We start from the raw sequence: 19,400 nt of genomic DNA, 5'->3' as shown, positions 1-19,400 counted from the left end.
GGGCTGCTGCACGGCAGAGAGAAGTGTGTGGGGAGGTTGTGTCTCAGTCTTTCCCACCTGCTTGGCTGGGGCTTCCCTCTTGTTGGCCTGATGTGAAGGGGTTGCTCTGCCAGGTTTTAGCACTGACTCCACAGGTTTAAGGGCTCAGTCCCACAAGACGGCCCTCTTGTGAGACCAGTGGCAGGTATTGGGGGCCCAGGGTACCCACACTGCTGTCTGACTTGGTTTCACAGAATGGGGTTCCCATAACCCTCCCTGTTGAGGTTGGACACTTTGCTAGAATGATTCACAGAAGTCAGGAAAGCGGTTTAGTTACTGTTGCCAGTTTATTATAGAGGAAACCACTCAGGAATAGCCAGTCAGAAGAGATGCTTAGGGCAAGGTATGTGGGAAGGGGCATGGAACTCCCCTGCCCTCTCCAGGTGCACCACCCTCCCAGCGCCTCAATGTGCTCACAACCCAGAAGCTCTCCGAATCCTGGGGTCTAGGGAGACTCATGGGGAGCTCACTACCTAGGCACGATTGATCCAATCATGGGGCATTGGTGAGGAACTTGACCTCCAGCCCCTCTCCCCTCCCCAGAGGTCCTGGGTGTGGGGCTGAAAGTTCCAAGTCTGAACCTGCCTGGGTATCTCAGGTGCCACCCCCATCCTGAAGCTACCCAGGGGCTCCCATCTGTCAGTCATCTCGTCAGTATGGAAGACACTCGTCACTCCGGTGATTCCAAGGGATTTAGGAGCTGAGTGTCAAGAACCAGGGACAATGAGCAGAGACCAAACATTTACGTTTTCGTATATCACAGGGAGGCATGTGCTCACGTCAGACTGTCTGGCTTGGATGGCAGGACAACAGGGACAGGCTAGAACCTGACTGAGAAAGAGGCGGGGCTATTGACTTTGTCCAGAAGACACTGAGCACACCTATTGCCCAAGAGAATCCTCTCTCCAAGACCAGCTCCAAATTGCCCTTATCCTGGGAAGCCTCAGCTGTCCTCACCCAGGGCACAGTCCTGGATCCCCACTCTGGTTCCTCCAGCTCCCACCTTCCCTCTGACCCTAGCTGGACCCCAAGGAGTTGAGGCATCTGTACACAGCCCTGTCTCCCCAAGACTGGGAGCTCCTCTGCCCTCAGCAGGGGCTGGGGCCTCTCTGGGCAGAGAGATGTGGCAGGGGCCCTTGCTGTGTGTGCAGAGCTGGAGGTTGAGTGGAGGCTGCAGGGCCCCAAAGGCCCAGTGAGGTCCCTCCTGGCCTCTCCAGACCCTGTGGACAGATCCTCTAGGTTGGCGTCCCGGAGAGGCCCTGGGGAGCAGCGTGCTGGGAAGGCTGCAGCAGGGATAAAGCACACGGCATCAACTGGAGGAGCCCCAAGGTCTGCCCCACACCTGCCAGTGTGTGCTGCTCACAGCATCAAGCAGGAGAGCTTCTTCTGTCCTCCCCTGCTGGCGGCTTCATGGGAGAGGCAGCCCAGGCTGAGGGGGACCAGGACGGCGAGGGTAGGAGGACAGGATCAGACAGTTTTTGGGAGCTTTGCCCAGCCTGGACATGGGGTCAGGGCCAGGATAAAGCGTCTAAAGAGAGAATTTAGCCTTGGGAGGGGTCTTCTCACGTTGCCTATTCTTTTCCCTGCTTCTCACCCTGCCTAGATGCCCTTTGCAGCTTCTAGGTCAGCATTCTCATTTTTGGTTGATTCTGACCCCTATGGAATATTTGTACATGTTGTAGACGGGTTTGGTTGTTTGACTCATGTGGAGGGAGGGGATGCTACTGGCATTGGTGGACTGGGACCAGGGAAGCTGATAAACATTGTACCATACTGTAATAGGGTGGTCCATTGTTTCTTTCATTGAATCAATGTGGATACACTATTTTTAACTAAAGTCCATATTTTTCCAGTAGGTTTCACTCTTGTGTTGTTCATTCTATGGGATTTTTCTTTTTTGAAGATTGGAACCTGAGCTAACAACTGTTGCCTTTTATTTTTCTTCTTCTCCCCAATGCCCCCAATACCTGGCTGTCTATTCTAGTTGTGAGAGCCTCCGGTTATGCTGTGTGGGATGCCTCCTCAACATGGCCTGATGAGCGGGGCCATGTTTGCAACCAGGATCCGAACCAGCGAAATCCTGGGCTGCCGAAGCGGAGTGTGGGAACTTAGCCACCCATTCACGGGGCCGGTCCCAGGTCCTATGTGTTTTGACAGAGGAATAATGACATGTATGAACTGTTACAGTATCATACAGAATGGTTTCATGTGCTATGTCCTTAATGTGCCCAAATGGAATTATGCCAGAGAGTTTTTCCTCTGTTTTGCTTTATTCACTCCTATTATATTAAAGACACATTCACCCTGCTCTGTGTATATCTAGCTCCTGCCTGGGGCTCCTGGGTTTGCATCCAACACATCTTACCTGCCCTCTTCCCAGTTGTGGACTCGCAAGCTTGTCTCATTTCCCCGCTAAAGCAGCGCAGCAAGGAACATCCTCTTACATGCTCCCTTATAGATAGGTGTGAGAAATGAGATAGTTACTCAGGGGTACTGAGCATGTCTATTCTTAATTTTCATCACTCTACATCCCACCAGCAGTGTTACAGTTTCTTTCTCCCCATAGCCCGTCAACACTGGACACTCTCTCATTTGGGGAATTGGATAAGTATACCTTGAAATTCCATCCCTGTTTCTTTCTTTCTCTCTCTTTCTTGCTCTTTTCTTCCTTTTTTCAAGCATACTTACATATGCCTTGGCAACTCCTTTTGTGAGATATCTGCTCATTACCCTTGCTCATTTCTGTATTGAGGTTCCTACTTCTTCCTGATATAATGGTTTCACGTTTATACTACATAGTGTTCCCTTGTCAGCTTCAGGCAACGCAAATGATTTTTCCCAACTCTCCATCTGCCTGTCAACTTTATCAAAAGTCTCTTTCACTCAACATAAATCCTTAATGTGGGCGTGCCATATCTTTTTAGATTCACCTATCATTTGTGCTTTTAGAGTTTTTCTTAAGAAATCCTTTTCCACTGCTAGATCAACAAAATTGTTTTTCTAAAGTTTCTCCTGTTAACTTTATAGTTTATATTTCATATTTATGTCTTCACCCATGTGGATTACATCTCTGAATGTGGCCCTAGGCAGAAAATCTGGTTTACTTTGCTTCATAAAACGATCAGTTTTCCCACCATAAATTAGTAAAAATCCATCATTTCTGTTTGGTTTCTGCTGCCACCTTTATCGTAGATTAGATTTTGATAATGCAGGCATATTTTTTGAGAAAATCAATCAATTTAATCAGTGTCTTTATATGTTCCAGATTCACACTGTTCAAATGACTCTGACCCTACAATTTGTGTCAATACCTAGGATGGCTGTCTCTGCTGTTTACTGCATTTTTAGAAAATTGGTATAGCTTTGCACGGATTTTTACTTTTCAGAAGGAAATTTAGCATAGTGTTAAATTGATAGTCAATTCACAGAAATTGGAAATGCAATTGCACCAATGATATAATTTGGAAAAGGACTGACATCATAACCATACTAGCTCATCCCATCCAAGAGTATAGACGGGTTTCCGTGTATTCAGATCATCTACATTTTTATTAGTGGTTAAAATTTCTCTCTTTGGAGGTGTTGCATGTTTTGGGTTAATTATTAGATATTTTGTAACAGAGGATTTCAAAGTGCCATACGAGGAACCCTGGGGTCCATCAGGTCCTTACTTTTCCAACTGCGTGTGGGGATGTGTTTGCCATATGCTTCAACTAAAACAGCGTGTGCCACAGACTGATGAAGATGCAGATGCGAGTGCCAGCTTGTCTCCCCTCAAGTCAGACATTAGGTGTATTTGCAAAAATGTAAAACCAGGACACTCTTCTCATTACTTGTTGTTTGAAAGTGTAATTACTTTTCTAAAAACGTTACCTGTATTAACATGAAAGTGGTGTGTTATCGTTCTTTTAAATACACTAATCACTAAATATTTTTAAAGATTCTCAGCTTTAACATCTAACATGATAAAAATTGATAGAGTCCTTGGAGGCCTCTGCCTGTTCAGTGTAAAGGGATCCTGAGACCAAAATGCTTGAGAGCTGATTCCTCATCATTTGTGTCACTATGGGAAATGTCACCATACTTTTCACTTAATTCTACATTTGATGGATTATTCCTGGTGACAACATGAGGAACTCTGTGAGTTTTGTAAACAGATTCACCTTCGGCTGCGTTCTGTTCTCCTGTCGTTCTCTGTGTCCCGTCCTGCCGCTTGGATCTTCTCCGGGCAGACGATCACGTTTCTTCCCTTCCCATCCTGACGCCCCTTCTTTTCCTCTCCTTACAGCCCCGCCCATGACGGCCAGTTCCATGCTGAAGAGCAGCAGAGACAGTGAGTAGCCTGGGCCTGTGCCTGATCCTAAGACACTGCATCTAGTTTCCCCGTTTAGTACAGGATTTGCTAATTTTGTAGTATATATTCTTTATCTAGCTAAGAAAGACCCCTTTGATTTCATGCAGTGAAGAGACCTTTCATAAAACCATGAATAGGAGTTGAATTTTACAATCATCCTGCCTGATTGAAATAATTATATGAGTTTTCTTTTTTACTTTATTTATATGATGAGTCACATGACAGGTTTTCTGATGTCCAACCATCCTTCTCATTCATGGGATCTTCCCACACCACTTGATCACAATATGCTGTTTTTCATAACCGTTGCATTTGACTAGGTTATGTCTTATGATGGATTTTAAAATCCACACGGATAGGGGGAACGCATATGTCTGCTCTTATAAACGTTCTACCTGGCTTTAGAATCAAGATTGCATTAACCTGAGGAAGTGAGTTCAGTCGATTTCATATATGTTTTTCTGTTTTTTGAAGAACGTGTATGAGGTTCCGGTTGTTCCTTATAGTTTAGGAGAGCTCACCTGCAAATGCACTGGGGCCAACGGCATTAGGTAGGGACGGTCCTTGACGAAACTTCTCAACTTCTTTTAAACTTATTTCCACATCCAGGGCTTCTATTTTTTCATGCGTCAGTTTTGGAATCGTATATTTTCTAAGAATTTATTCCTTTCATGTATAGTTTCAAATTTGTCATGTTATGTTTTTAGTCATTTAAAAAATATCATTAGTTTTGTTATTTCCCAGTGTTAATTTTGTGTTTTGTTACTCGCATCTTCTCCTTTTTTCTATGTAACTAATCTTTTCCAATAATGTGATATTCGTTTTATTAAGCATGATGTTTTCTTGTTTTCATTTCCTGATAAATATATTTAAAGGTGTCTATTTCCCAAATAAGATTATTTTGGGTTAAAAAATTGACATTCAATGCTTAATTTATTTAATTAAAATATTTCTGAATTTTTTTGATTTACTGTTGAGACATTAGATTTAATAGTAAATTTAGCTTCCAACATAAGAGATTTGAAAAGCTATTCCTTCTCCATAATTTCTAATGCTAGTATATTATAATCTGAATAATATTTAACTTTGCCATTGATGGAAAAAGCTTTTACATCCTAATAGAGTCAATTTTTGTAAAAGTCCTCTCTGTGTTTGAAAACAATGTTTAATCACTTTTTTGGAAGCGTCGAAATATACCCAATAGCTAATGTCTCAATATTACTAATTGCACTCTTGCTAATAATTCAAAAATGGCATTTCTGAAATCTGTTAAAATATCTAACTATAATTTATCTACCTATTATTGATTTAGCTATTTCTATTTATATCTCTTTCATTGATGTTGTGTTGTTTAATTATTACTTAATATTCCAGGATGTATTGATTCATAGATTAATGATATTTATGCTGCTCACTAAGATGGTCTTCTAACATTTATAAAATATCATTTCTTTATCACTTGGTGTATGTGTGTAATTGTTAAATTTTAGCATGCAGGTAAATACTGAGAATATTTTGCTTCCCACCCAAAATAACAAGAATATGCTTAATGATTACATTAATAATGATTTCTTAATATTTCCACATCTAATCATTCATACCATGATCAAAGTTTTCTCTGTTGCCATAAAAATGCTTTACAGATGGTTTATCTACATCAGGACCCAATCTAGTACACTATATTGCATCTGCTTGTTATGTCACTTGAATTTCTCTTCATCCTTTTCATCACCTGGTTTATTGATGAGACCAAACCAGTTTCTATGGAAGGTTCTGCCTTCTGAATTTGTCTGATTGCGTCCCCATGGTATCATGTAGTTTCACCCTCCATCCTCTGTACAACGATCATTCGTTCATGATCAGCTTTGGCCAGTGGGCACATTTTCAACCTGGATCCTGTATCCTCTTAACATTAGCCCATTACTCAGTGAAAGTTCCATTTCACAGTGGGCAGACATGTCCTAGCTTTTGTCCACACTCAGACCATTTCTCCAGGATTCCTGTTTCCTTTTAGTGACTAGTCATAATGGAGACATTATGATTCTTGTTTCCTTAAATCCATTTTGTCTGTTATCAAGATTGCTGAATCAACTTTCACTTGATATATTTGCCTGGCATATAGTCATCCATCCTTCTCTTTTCAAATTTTCTATTCAGTTCCTTCAGAAGAGCAAACACAAAAACAAAATAAGATGGCAGATATACGTACCAATAAAATAGTATTAAAACAAGCATAAATGGGTTAAGCAATTAGAAGAAAAAGATTCTGAGATAAGAAAAAAATTTTTAACTCCAAGATCCAAATATATGTTTTCCTGAACAGGCACTCCATTCAAGAGAATTCAACTCTGACCATCTCTATCTATCCTTAATGATTACAACCTGGGAAGTTTATTTTAGTCACTGTTAGTAAAAAGTCAGTAGCCAAACTATGTGTTAAGCATGTAATATGATGATCTCACTTTATCTATATCCCAGTGCTGATGGTAAGGACTCTTATGATTTACTCCTTGCTATGCATGAAGATTGTGAGACCCAGAAAAGTTAAGCCAATTTTTCAATAGTATAAAGCTCTTAAATTGCCATCAAATCTCAGTTAGAGTCTGTTTGAATCACCGTGCTTCATTCTGTTTCTGATCTGAGCAGATGCAGCATCCTTGCCTGCTCAGAACTGGAGCACGGTGACTGAATTCATCCTCATTGGCTTCTCCACCTTCCCCCAGCATCTCCTGCCCATCTTCTTCTTCCTGTACCTGCTGATGTACCTGTTCACGCTGCTGGGGAACCTGCTCATCATGGCCACCATCTGGAGCGAGCGCAGCCTCCACACGCCCATGTACCTCTTCCTGTGTGCCCTCTCCATCTCTGAGATTCTGTTCACTGTGGCTGTCACCCCTCGCATGCTGGTGGACATGCTCTCCACCCATCACTCCATCACCTTTGTGGCCTGTGCCAGCCAGATGTTCTTCTCCTTCACGTTTGGCTTCACACACTCCTTCCTGCTCATGACCATGGGCTATGACCGCTACGTGGCCATCTGTCACCCCCTGTGCTACAATGTGCTCATGAGCCCCCGTGACTGTGTCCGTCTCGTGTCCTGGTCCTGGGCTGGTGGCTCAGTCATGGGTATGATGGTGACATTGATAGTTTTTCATCTCACCTTCTGTGGGTCTAATATGATCCACCATTTTCTCTGCCATGTGCTTTCCCTCCTGCAGTTGTCCTGTGGGAGGGAGACATCCTCTGTCACCTTGGGTGTGATCCTGGTGTGTGTCACGGCTCTGATGGGCTGTTTGTTCCTCATCTTCCTCTCCTATGTCTTCATCGTGGCCGCCATCTTGAGGATCCCCTCAGCTGAGGGCCGGCACAAGACCTTCTCCACATGTGTGTCCCACCTCACTGTGGTGGTCGTGCACTACGGTTTTGCCTCCATCATCTACCTCAAGCCCAAGGGCCCTCATTCTATGGACAGTAACACCCTGATGGCCACCACCTATACAGTCTTCACGCCCTTTCTTAGCCCAATCATTTTCAGCCTCAGGAATAAGGAGCTGAAGAATGCCATAAAAAAAAGCTTCCTCAGAAAATTCTGTCCTCTTAACTCATGACAGACTGTTTGAGAATGAGGAAATATGATAAGAGGGCTAAGATGTCTTGCATTTGGACAGTTGTAAGGACTCAGGTGAGTGAAAATACCCACACTCCATAGGAGTTCAGCACAATCTAGCTATTTGCTTTTCTGTAATTTGTTGTCTTCCTGCTCCAGAGGCTGAGCAATCCCGATCTCTTTATAATGACTCAGTGTGATGGACTCCAATCCAGTATCTAAGCCTAGGAATGTGCCATCTCTCTGTGGGCCAGTGGGGAGCATCACCTGGATATGTCTGGGCACTGATGCTCGTGGTCCTTCCTGAATGGACAAGCAGGGGAAGACTTTATTACTCCCCACCAAATACGAATGAAGAAAAATAGGATAATAATAAATCCCACCAGCACTGAGTCCTTTCTGAGTATCAAGCATTGTGTCTAATGTTTTATTATCCTTTTCTTTTTAATTGTAACAAATGTAGAAAAGAAAATGAAGTGCTTGTCTCTGAGAAAATGGATTACTGTCTAACGTTCTTCTCCGCCTTTGGGAGTGAAACACTCTAAGCGATGTTTTCTCTGTTGAGCTGAGCTGAGTAAAGGAATCAGAATAAATACAGAGAGAGAGGACTAGGAGGGATGGAGTCATTTAAAATTATCTGAACATCAAATTAGAGTTGAAAGAATATGGTGCAAAATCTGAAAGAAGCAGGAAGAAAGAGAAAGAGGTTGTAAGATGGCAATTTGCACATGAGGAAAGGATAGAGAAGGGATATGAGGGAGGGAGGGAGAGAGAAAGAAAAGAGGGCTCCGTGTTCAGGTGAGAACACACAGCGTGTTAGGAGGGTGCTGCTATCTGACATCTTATGGAAATCCTTTCTCCTTTTTCCTCTTGTAACTTAAGGGAAAACGTCAGTTTCTCATTACCTTGCTACTTGTACCTATTCGGGGAACGTGTTCAAGAGCAGAAGTGCTATTTCAGGGTGGCACAAAGAGAGGTCAGAGGCTACATACGGGTACCCTCTTACACAGATGAGAAATGTTGGTGCAGGTCACACGACATGTGAATGAAGGGAGTCACCTGGAACTTTAGGTCTGTCTGACTCTCCTGCTGGTGTTGGGAATCAAGTAGGACTGAGGATCTAGGAAGGGGCCTGATTGTTTCATCTCCAGGAAGGGGGATGAAATTGTTACTCAAAGGCAAGGCATACGTGTAGTTTTAGGCAGAAGATACTTTATAATGATAAACGCACATCTGCCAGTCATCTCAGCATACAAATACACTCTTATCAGAGGATCAGGAACCAGCTACAACTCCAAAAGACCAAAGATTAAGTTTTACTATGTGACTTGGAGGCATATACTGGTGGCAGGACACAAGGACAGGCTAGAACTTGACTGGGAACAGAGGCAGGGCTATCCACTTTGTCCAGAAGACACTGAGCACACATGTTGCCCAAGAGAATCCTCTCTCCAAGACCAGCTCCAAATTGCCCTTATCCTGGGAAGCCTCAGCTGTCCTCACCCAGGGCACAGCCCCGGATTCCCACTCTGGTTCCTCCAGCTCCCACCTTCCCTCTGACCCTAGCCAGACCACCAAGGAGTTGAGGCATCTGTACACAGCCCTGTCTCCCCAAGACTGGGAGCTCCTCAGCCCTCAGCAGGGGCTGGGGCCTCTCTGGGCAGAGAGAGGTGGCAGAGGGCCCTTGCTGTGTGTGCAGAACTGGAGGTTGAGTGGAGGCTGCAGGGCCCCAAGGGCCAACTGAGGTCCCTCCTGGCCTCTCCAGACCCTGTGGACAGATCCTCTAGGTTGGCGTCCCAGAGAGGCCCTGGGGAGCAGCGTGCTGGGAAGGCTGCAGCAGGGATAAAGCACACGGCATCAGCTGGAGGAGCCCCGAGGTCTGCCCGACACCTGCCTGTGTGTGCTGCTCACAGCATCAAGCAGGAGACCTTCTTCTGCCCTCCCCTGCTGGAGGCTTCATGGGAGAGGCAGCCCAGGCTGAGGAGGACCAGGACTGTGAGGGTAGGAGGGCAGGATCAGACAGTTGTGGGGAGCACCTCATGGCCTGGACATACGGTCAGGGCCAGGGAGAAGGGTCCTAAGAGAGGCTCTTTCTTTGGGAGGGGTCTTCTTGGGTTGCCTATTCGGGGTCCCTTCTGAGTGACTGGCCTAGGAGTCCTCTACAGCTCATAGGTCAGCAGCTCTCAGCCCAGGGTGACTCTCCCAACCAGGGGACATTTGGACGTATCTGGGACACCTTTTAGAGTGTCACAATTCATGAGCAGGGATGGATGCTCCTGGCATCTAGTGGGCCAAGGCCAGGGATGCTGCTAAACATTGTGCACTTCACAGGAAGCCCCAGCTGCATGGAATCATCCAGCTCCAGATGTCAATAGTGCAGAAGTGGAGAAATGCCGCCTTGAGTGTGTCTTGCCTCTACTGTTGCAACCTGGGCTGGGGGAAGGTGGCCCCTGCTAACCGGGAGGGGAGACACTGGGGAGGCAGAGGGTGCGCTGGATGCACTCCTGTGGGTTATGATGTTTGCTCAGCACCTATGTGTGAGCCATCCTCTGGGAGACCAGAGCGGACAGAACTGTGTCTACATGTCAGAGGAGAGGGGCAGCCCAGTCCTGAGATGCATGGCCTTTCTGCCAATCAGGAGGTGGGAAGGTGGGCTGTAGGGGTGAGGCAGGGGCTTGAGGAGAGTGTGGGGCTTGGGTCAGCCTCTGGGGGAACTGCATTGTGAGGTTACCACAGGTACTAAGGCCCCACTGGGGTCAGAGCCCAAGTTGAGAAAGGGAGTAGTGGGTGCCGCCTGGTACACAAGGACGAGAACAAACAGCTCACAAGGCCAAAAACAATATCAAAGTCAGTGGTCACCCCGCTTACTAGGTGGACTCTGAGCCCTTGACATGAATCCTCACCGAGCCCCTGAAGGCGCTTCTCTGAGTACTTTCATTTTTCATTTGGGGCGAGGAGACTCGGAGTCAGGAAGTCTTCCTCAGAGACACACAGCGAGAGCTGCGATTTGCACCCTGAGTGTGATGACTGCATACCTCGTGTGTGTCTCAGAAAGTTCTCTCTGGAAGCCATCGTGGACCGGGGGCAGAGGAGGGAAGAATGGGCGGGGCAGCGGTCCAGGGAGAGGAGATGAGCCATGAGGAGGGCATGGCACGGAACAAGCCAGGAACTCTTTGTAGGGGAGAGACGGCCCAGCGAAGGGAGGGACGAGGTGCAGAAGGAAGTTGATGCCAGGTCTTGGGTTGGGGAGGGGGGCCGCGTGGAGGACTTTCTTCTCCAGGTGATCAGTGCAGTCTTCCTCGCTCCAGCAAAGTGCCCCTCACTGCAGGAGAGCTCCTCACTGTTCTGGTGCTTCCGTGTCCTCCAAGCTCCAGGCTGACCCCTATCGTGAGGAACAGCTGGGGACAAATGCCCTAGTGAGACTACTCACGTCTCACCCCTCGAATAATAGGTGGACCTGCTCCCAGAGCCAAAAACTGCAGGTGCTCGGGCAGCGAAGTGATTCAACTTATTCACAAAAATATTTCTGTTTTATTTGACGGTGGACTTCAGATCGGAGGTTTGAGTCAATGATACTTCCAGTCTGTGGCTTTTGATCATCGTTAGTTTGCACAAGGGTCTTCTCTTATTTCACTTAATAATTTGCTTTCTTTCACGCCATTTCTTCTGTGTTTTGACAGTCATTCTAACATCCTTGATATGTGCTCTCTGATTTGTATTTGTTCTTGTGAGATATGTATTGCTTTCTGGGTGCATAAAAGTTTTTAAATTATTTTTTTAACTTTTTAAGTGAATGAACTTTATTTAATTAGAGGATTTTTAGGTTTACAGGAAAATTGATCGGCATATATCAAGAGTTTCCATGTACCTCCTCTCCCTGCCCACAGTTTCCTCTATTGTTCACATCTTGTATCAGTGAGGGACATGTTTACAATTGATGCCCCAATATGAATACATTAGTATCCACTAAAGTCCATGGTTCACATTAGGGTTTACTCTGTGTTCAACATGCTGTGGGTTTCAGCAAATGCATAATGACAGGTGGCCTCTGTTGCAGTCCCACAAGGATGGTTTCATGCCCTATATTTGTAATGTGCCCAAACGAAATCATGGTAGAGAGTTCATCCTGTGTTTTGCTTTATTCACTCCGTAGTATTTTAAAGAATAATTTATTTAAGATGCTCTGTGTATGTCTAATTCCTGCCTAGGGCCCCAGGATTTGCATCCAACCCAGCTTACCTGCCCTCTCCCCAATTATAGGCAGACAGGCTTGTCCAACTCTCCCACTAAAAGCAATCCTACAGGAGACATCCTCTTACACGTCCCCTCATAAATAGGCTTTCGAAATGGAGACAGACACTCAGGAGCAGAGGAACATCGTTTGAATTTTCACCATTCTACCTCCCACCAACACTGCACCAGTTTCCCTTCTCCCCATAGCCCGATCAACACTGGGCATTTTCTGATTTTGGAATTGAATAGGTGCACAGTGAAATTCCATTGCTGTTCTCTCTCTCTCTCTCTCTGTGTCTCTCTCTCTTTAGCCTGGTACCTATTCACTTACCTTCGTGCCTCCTTCTGTGTTTTGTCTGCTCATATCCTTTGCCCATACAGGGATGAGCTTCTTATGCTTTCTTGTTTACTCTTCTTGACAGTATTCCCTTCACAGTTTTAGACATTGCAAATGATCTTTTCCCAATTTTCTAGCTGCCTGTTAACTTTATCCAGGATATCCTCCACCAAACAAAAATACTTCACGTGGACATTTTCATGTCTTTCAAATCACCTTGTCATTGGTGCTTTTGAAATTTTGTTTTAGAAATCCTTCTCCGCTCCTAGAGCACAAAGTTATTTCCTTACACTTTCTCCTACTAACCTTATACTTTATCTTTCATATTTATGTCTTGATCCATCTGGATTCCATCTTTGAATGTGGTCTTAAGCAGAAATTCCGATTTACTTTGCTTCATAAAATGGACATTTTTTGCACCACAAATCCATCTTTTCCCTTTGATTTCTACTGCCACCTTCATCATATATTAGGTTTTGATAATGCAGGGATATTTCCTGAGCTTTCCAGTCAATTTAATCAGCATCTATGTCTGTTCCAGGTTCACACTGTTGAAAATGACCATCGCTCTATAACATGTCTCAACACCTGGGAGAGCTTATCTCTCCATTTATTCCATTTTTATAAGATCAGTATAGTTTTCTATCAACATTTATTTTTGCAGAAGGAAATGTAGGGTAGTATTAAATTTATAGTGCAATAATGGGGATTGTGAGTGCAATTGCACTGATGGTATAATTTGAGGAAGAACCTACATCATAACCATTATTAGCTCATCCTGTCCAAGAGTGTGGGCGATTTTCCATGTATTCAGATCACCTACATTTTTGTTAGTGGTTACAGTTCTGACTTTGGAGGTGTTGTATGTTTTGGGTTAATTCCTAGATATTTTATAACAGAGGTTTTCCAAGTGTGATATGAGGAACCCTGCGGTCCATCAGGTCCTCACCCTTCTAGTTACATGTGAGGATGTATTTTGTCAAATGCTTCAACTGAGAGACCAAATTGTCACGGACTGAATGAAGAAGCAGATGCGAGTGCCAGGTTGTCTCCCCTCAAGGCAGACTTTGGACGTATCTGCAAAAATGCAAAACCAGGCCCCTCTTCACACTACTTGTTTTTTGAGAACTGTGATTACTTTCCTAAAAATATATTACTCATATTAACATGAAATAGGCTTATTATTGTTCTTTTAAATATACTGAATATTTTTAAAGATTCTCAGTTTTAATTTCCAATACAGTAAAAATTGGTAATTATAATTCACCCCAACAAAAGCCCTTTCGTGGCCTCAATACCTTTGAGTGTGAAGGGATCCTGAGACCAAAATGCTTGAGAGCTGTTTCTTCACAGTTTGTGTCGCTATTGGATATGCTATCCTACTGTTTGCTTAAATCCTACATGTTCAATGATTCTTCCTGGTGTAATACCATGAGGAAGTCTATGAGTCTTGAGAATTGATTTGCCTCCTGCAGCACTGTGTTCTCCTGTTGTTGTAACGTGTCACATGCTGACTCTTTGATCTTTTCCTGGTGGGTGATCACGTCCTTCCCTTCCAGTCCTGATACACCTTCTTTCTCTTCTCACGTCGTAGCACCACTCATGACTGTCAGTTCCACCGGAAAGAGCTGCAGAGACAGTGAGTAGGCTTGTCTTCTTCGTGATCCTAAAATTCTGCATCTAAATCTTCCCCCATTTGTTATGCTATTAGTAGTTTCGTAGCTTATATTATCTATCCAGCTAAGAAAGTCCCCTTCCACAACACGTTGCAAACAGGCTTTTTAACAAAATCATAAATGCATCTGTATATTAAATAATTATTTTGTAGAACTAAAACTATATAATGTTATTACATCTCAAAAAATCATAAATAGGACTTGAATTTTAGAATTATTCCTGCCTTGATTGAAATAAATATATGTTTTTTTCTTTTTTCTTTTATTCATGTATTGAATCTCATGGTAGGTTTTCTGATGCCCAACCATCCTTGTCATTCATGGGATAAACATACACCAGTTAATCATACAATTTTTCTTTGTGAGTAAGATTCGCCCTGAACTAACATTTGCTGCCAATCCTCCTCTATTTTTTTGCATGTGAGACACCTGCACAGCGTGGTTGGTGAGTGAGTAGATCTATGCCTGGGATTGGAACCCACCAACCTGGGCGGCTGAAGCGGAGTACATGGAAGTTTAACCACTCGGCCACGGGGCCTAGCCCATAAGTACCATTTTTCGTAAAACATGGGGTTGGACTAGGTTTTGTCTTATTATGGGTACATTAGTCCACATGGACTGGGGAAGCACGAACGTCTGTTCTTATAAACATTCTATGTGGTTTTCGAATCAAGTTTGCTTCAACGTGACAAAGTGAGTGGAGTAGATTTCATATATTTTCTATGCTTTTTTGAGGAACATGTATAAGACGCCAACTGTTCCTTAAAAGTTCAGGAGAGCTCACCTGCAGACCCGCTGGGGCCGTGATGTTAGGGGGGGAAGGTCCCAACTAAACATTTCAGTTTCTTTAACTTATTTGAGCATCCAGGGCCCCTATTGTTTCCTGCCCAGTTTTGGAATATTATATTTTCTAAGAATTTATTCATTTCATCCACAGTTTCAAATTTGTTAACTTACAATCCCCTTACTATTTTTATTTTAAAATACTTATTATTTCTATAGTTACTTCCCAATTTTGTGGCATCTTCTCCTTGTTTCTTACTATCTACTGATTTTTTGCAATAAACTCATTCTGCTTTTATTGCACACGATTTTGTTCTCATAAAAAATAAATAATAATTCCTTAAAATGTTTCACACCTAATCATACATTCATACCCTGAACATTTTCTCTATTGCCTTAAAAACACTTTACAGGTAATTGATCTAAATCAGGGTCCAATCTAGTATGCTATACTGTTATGTCCCTTGAATTTCATGCCATCCTTTTCATAACCCTGATTTATTGACGAGCACGACCGACTGTTCTGAGGAATACTCCACTTCCTGGATTGGTCTAATTGCTCCTCACGGTGTCATTTAGCTTGTTCCTCCATCCTCCAGACAATGATAATTCCTTCTGATGCTCAAATTGTTATAGCTTTGGCCAACGGGCACGTTTTCTCTCTGGTTCCTGTATCCTTTTAACATCACCCATTACTCAGAGAAAGTTCCAGTTCACAGCGGCAAGGATGTCCTAGGCTTGCTTCCATGACAGGCCATTTTTCGGGAACCCTGCTTGTCGGTAATGACTTATGGTAATAGAGACGTTATGTTTGTTGTTTCCTTAAATTCCACTTTGTCTGTATTTGATATTGCTGCCTCAGCTTTCCTTTGGTGCATTATGCCTGGCATATATTTGTCCATCATTTTATTTTCAAACTTTCTGTTCAGTTTATATAGAATAGTAAATGCAAAATATGAAATAAGATGTCAGAAGTAAGTACCAATAAAACAGTACTAAAAAGAATGTAAATAGGTTAAATAATCAAAAGGCAAGACTCTCAAAGAATTTTTCTTTGAACTGCCAAATCAAAATATATGATCTAGAACAGGAACATTACTCAAGAGAACGTGATGCTGCCCATCTGTGTCTCTCTTTAATGGTTCCAAATATGGGGGCTTTTCAGCAATTTAGTCGCTGTTAGCAAAAACACTTAGTAGTCAGACTCTGTTTTCAGCGCTTAATAGAGTGATCTCATGTTATCCCTATCACAATGCTTCATGGTAAAAACTATTAACACTTTATTCCATTTTGCTGATGAATATTGTGGGACCCAGAAAAGCTAAGCAACTTATTCAAACCTGAGAGCTCTTAAATTGTCATTTAATTATGTTAGAGCCTATGTTTTAACCACTGTGCCCTCATTCTATTTCTGATCTGAGCAGATGCAGCATCCTTGCCTGCTCAGAACTGGAGCACGGTGACTGATTTCATCCTCATTGGCTTCTCCACCTTCCCCCAGCATCTCCTGCCCATCTTCTTCTTCCTGTACCTGCTGATGTACCTGTTCACGCTGCTGGGGAACCTGCTCATCATGGCCACCATCTGGAGCGAGCGCAGCCTCCACACGCCCATGTACCTCTTCCTGTGCGCCCTCTCCATCTCTGAGATTCTGTTCACTGTGGCTGTCACCCCTCGCATGCTGGTGGACATGCTCTCCACCCATCACTCCATCACCTTTGTGGCCTGTGCCAGCCAGATGTTCTTCTCCTTCACGTTTGGCTTCACACACTCCTTCCTGCTCATGATCATGGGCTATGACCGCTACGTGGCCATCTGTCACCCCCTGCGCTACAATGTGCTCATGGGCACCCAAGGCTGTGCGAGTCTCGTGTTCTGGTCCTGGGCTGGTGGCTTAGTCATGGGGATGATGGTGACTTTGATAGTTTTTCACCTCAACTTCTGTGGGTCTAATATGATCCACCATTTTGCCTGCCATGTGCTTCCCCTCTTGAAGTTGTCCTGTGGGAAGGAGACATCGTCTGTCACCTTGGGTGTGATCCTGGTGTGTGTCACGGCTCTGATGGGCTGTTTGTTCCTCATCTTCCTCTCCTATGTCTTCATCGTGGCCGCCATCTTGAGGATCCCCTCAGCTGAGGGCCGGCACAAGACCTTCTCCACATGTGTGTCCCACCTCACTGTGGTGGTCGTGCACTACGGTTTTGCCTCCATCATCTACCTCAAGCCCAAGGGCCCTCATTCTATGGACAGTAACACCCTGATGGCCACCACCTATACAGTCTTCACGCCCTTTCTTAGCCCAATCATTTTCAGCCTCAGGAATAGGGAGCTGAAGAATGCCATAAAAAAATGCGTCTGCAGAAAAGTCTGTCTTGTGAGCTCCTGACAAACAGTTTGGAGGTGAGGAACTATGATAGAAGGGCTAAGATAATGATCTGTCCCCATAAGGCTGTTGTAAGGGCTCAGGTGTGTGAAAATACCTACACCCTATAGGATGTCAATGAAGCTATCGATTTGTTTCTCCTCAGTTTGCTTGTCCTACTCTTGACTAGGCCTAAGCAATCATGATCCCTTGTTTATAAACCAGAGTGATGAACTCCGCCTCATTATCTGAGCCAAGACTGAGTTATCTCTCTGTAGGTGGGTGAGTGGCATCACGTGGATGTGTCTGGGTACTGATGCACTTGGCCCTTCTTGAACGGACAAGCAAGAAAATACTTTATTTTCCCCCACTAAGTAAGAATAAACAATAATAATAATAATAATAAATGCCACGAGCCTTGGACCTTTTCTCTGTATCAGGCATTGTATCTAGTGTTTTATTATTGTCTTTTAAATTATTAAAAATGTGCACAAGATAATAAAGTATGTGTCTCTGAGAAAATGGGTTACGGTTTGCAGTTCCTCACTGCCTGTGGGAGGGATGGATTGTACGAGAGTTTTCTTACATTGAGCCAAGTTGAGTAAAGGAATCAGAATCAATACAGAGAGAGAAGGAAAGAGAGAGAGAGCAGATCAGTAGGAATAGAGTCCTTTAAATCAATCTGAATTTGAATTAGATGAAAAAGAATATCAGGCAAAATCTGGGAAAGGGAGGAAGAAGGAGAAGCAGGTTGGTAAGAGAGAAATTTTCCCCTGAGGAAGGGATAGAGAAGGGAGATGTGGGAGGTAAGTATTCAGGAAGGGAGGGAGAGAGAGAAGGAGAGGAGAGAGAGAAAGGGATGGGGTTCAGTGTTTGGGTAAGACCATAAAGCATGTTAAAAAGGTGTTGCTATCTGACATCTTGTGGAAATCCTTTTATCTTTTCCTCCACATATTTGTTAAAAGCCCGCTAATGTCTCATTACTGTGGTTGAGTTGCACCTATTGGGAGGATGTGTTGAAAGGCAGAAGTTCAACCTCAAGATGAGCTGGGGCCTCTCTGAGAGAGAGTCAGCAGGGGATCCTTGCTATGTGTGCAGAGTTGGAGGTTGAGTGGAGGCTGCAGGGCCCCAAAGGCCCAGTGAGGTCCCTCCTGGCCTCTCCAGACCCTGTGAACAGATCCTCTAGGTTGGTGTCCTGGAGAGGCCCTGGGGAGCAGCATGCTGGGAAGGCTGCAGCAGGGATAAAGCACATGGCCTCAGGTGGAGGAGCCCTGAGGTCTGCCCCACACCTGCCTGTGTGTGCTGCTCACAGCATCAAGCAGGAGAGCTTCTTCTGTCCTCCCCAGCTGGCGGCTTCATAAGAGTTTCAGCCCAGGCTGAAGGGTACCAGGACGGCAAGGGTAGGAGGGCAGGATCAGACAGTTGTTGGGAGGGGAGTGCTGCCCAGCCTGGACATGGGGTCAGGACCCGGGAGAAGGGTCCTAAGAGAGGCTCTTTCTTTGGGAGGGATCTTCTCAGGTTACTTCTTCTGGGTCCCTGCTTCTCACCCACCCGGGTGCCCTTTGTAGCCTCTAGGTCAGTGATTCTCATGTTGGGTGATTCTGACCCCTATGGAAAACTTCTACATGTCTGGAGATACGTTTGGTTGTTTGACTCACGAGGAGGGAGGGGGTGCTGCTGTCATTGGTGGACTGGGGCCAGGAAAGCTACCAAACGCTGTACAATCCTGTAGTAGGGTAGTACACTGTTTCAACTAATGAACCAATATGGATACATTATTATAACTGAATTCCGTACTTTACCTTAGGTTTCACTCTTTGTGTTGTACATTCTATGGGTTTTGACAAAGGAATACTGACAAGTATCCACCGTTGCAGTATCATACAGAGTAGTTTCATGTGCTATATCTTTAATGCGCCCAAACGGAATTATGCCAGAGAGGTTTTCCTCTGTTTTGCTTTATTCTCTCATGATATTTTGAAGAATCATATCCCCTGCCCTGTGTACAT

The 19,400-nt window shown here is 44.3% G+C and overlaps 2 protein-coding genes across 2 annotated transcripts; both read left to right on the top strand.

The window, feature by feature from the left end:
- Nucleotides 1–4,335: 4,335 nt before the first annotated feature.
- Nucleotides 4,336–8,001, top strand: LOC106831775 (olfactory receptor 10H3). Its single transcript, XM_014842179.3, has 2 exons — nt 4,336–4,372; nt 7,040–8,001. Exons 1-2 carry the CDS (start codon nt 4,336–4,338, stop codon nt 7,999–8,001), a joined length of 999 nt encoding a protein of 332 aa, XP_014697665.3.
- An 8,280-nt stretch (nt 8,002–16,281) lies between these two features.
- LOC106831774 (olfactory receptor 10H3-like) lies at nt 16,282–17,415 on the top strand. The gene is made up of 2 exons (XM_014842178.3): nt 16,282–16,291; nt 16,454–17,415. Exons 1-2 carry the CDS (start codon nt 16,282–16,284, stop codon nt 17,413–17,415), a joined length of 972 nt encoding a protein of 323 aa, XP_014697664.3.
- Nucleotides 17,416–19,400: the final 1,985 nt, after the last annotated feature.

This window comes from Equus asinus, chromosome 10 (genome assembly GCF_041296235.1).
Source record: "Equus asinus isolate D_3611 breed Donkey chromosome 10, EquAss-T2T_v2, whole genome shotgun sequence".
Lineage (NCBI taxonomy): Eukaryota > Metazoa > Chordata > Mammalia > Perissodactyla > Equidae > Equus > Equus asinus.
The sequence above is the reverse complement of the archived record's forward strand: the minus strand, read 5'-3'. Positions and strand labels throughout refer to the sequence as shown.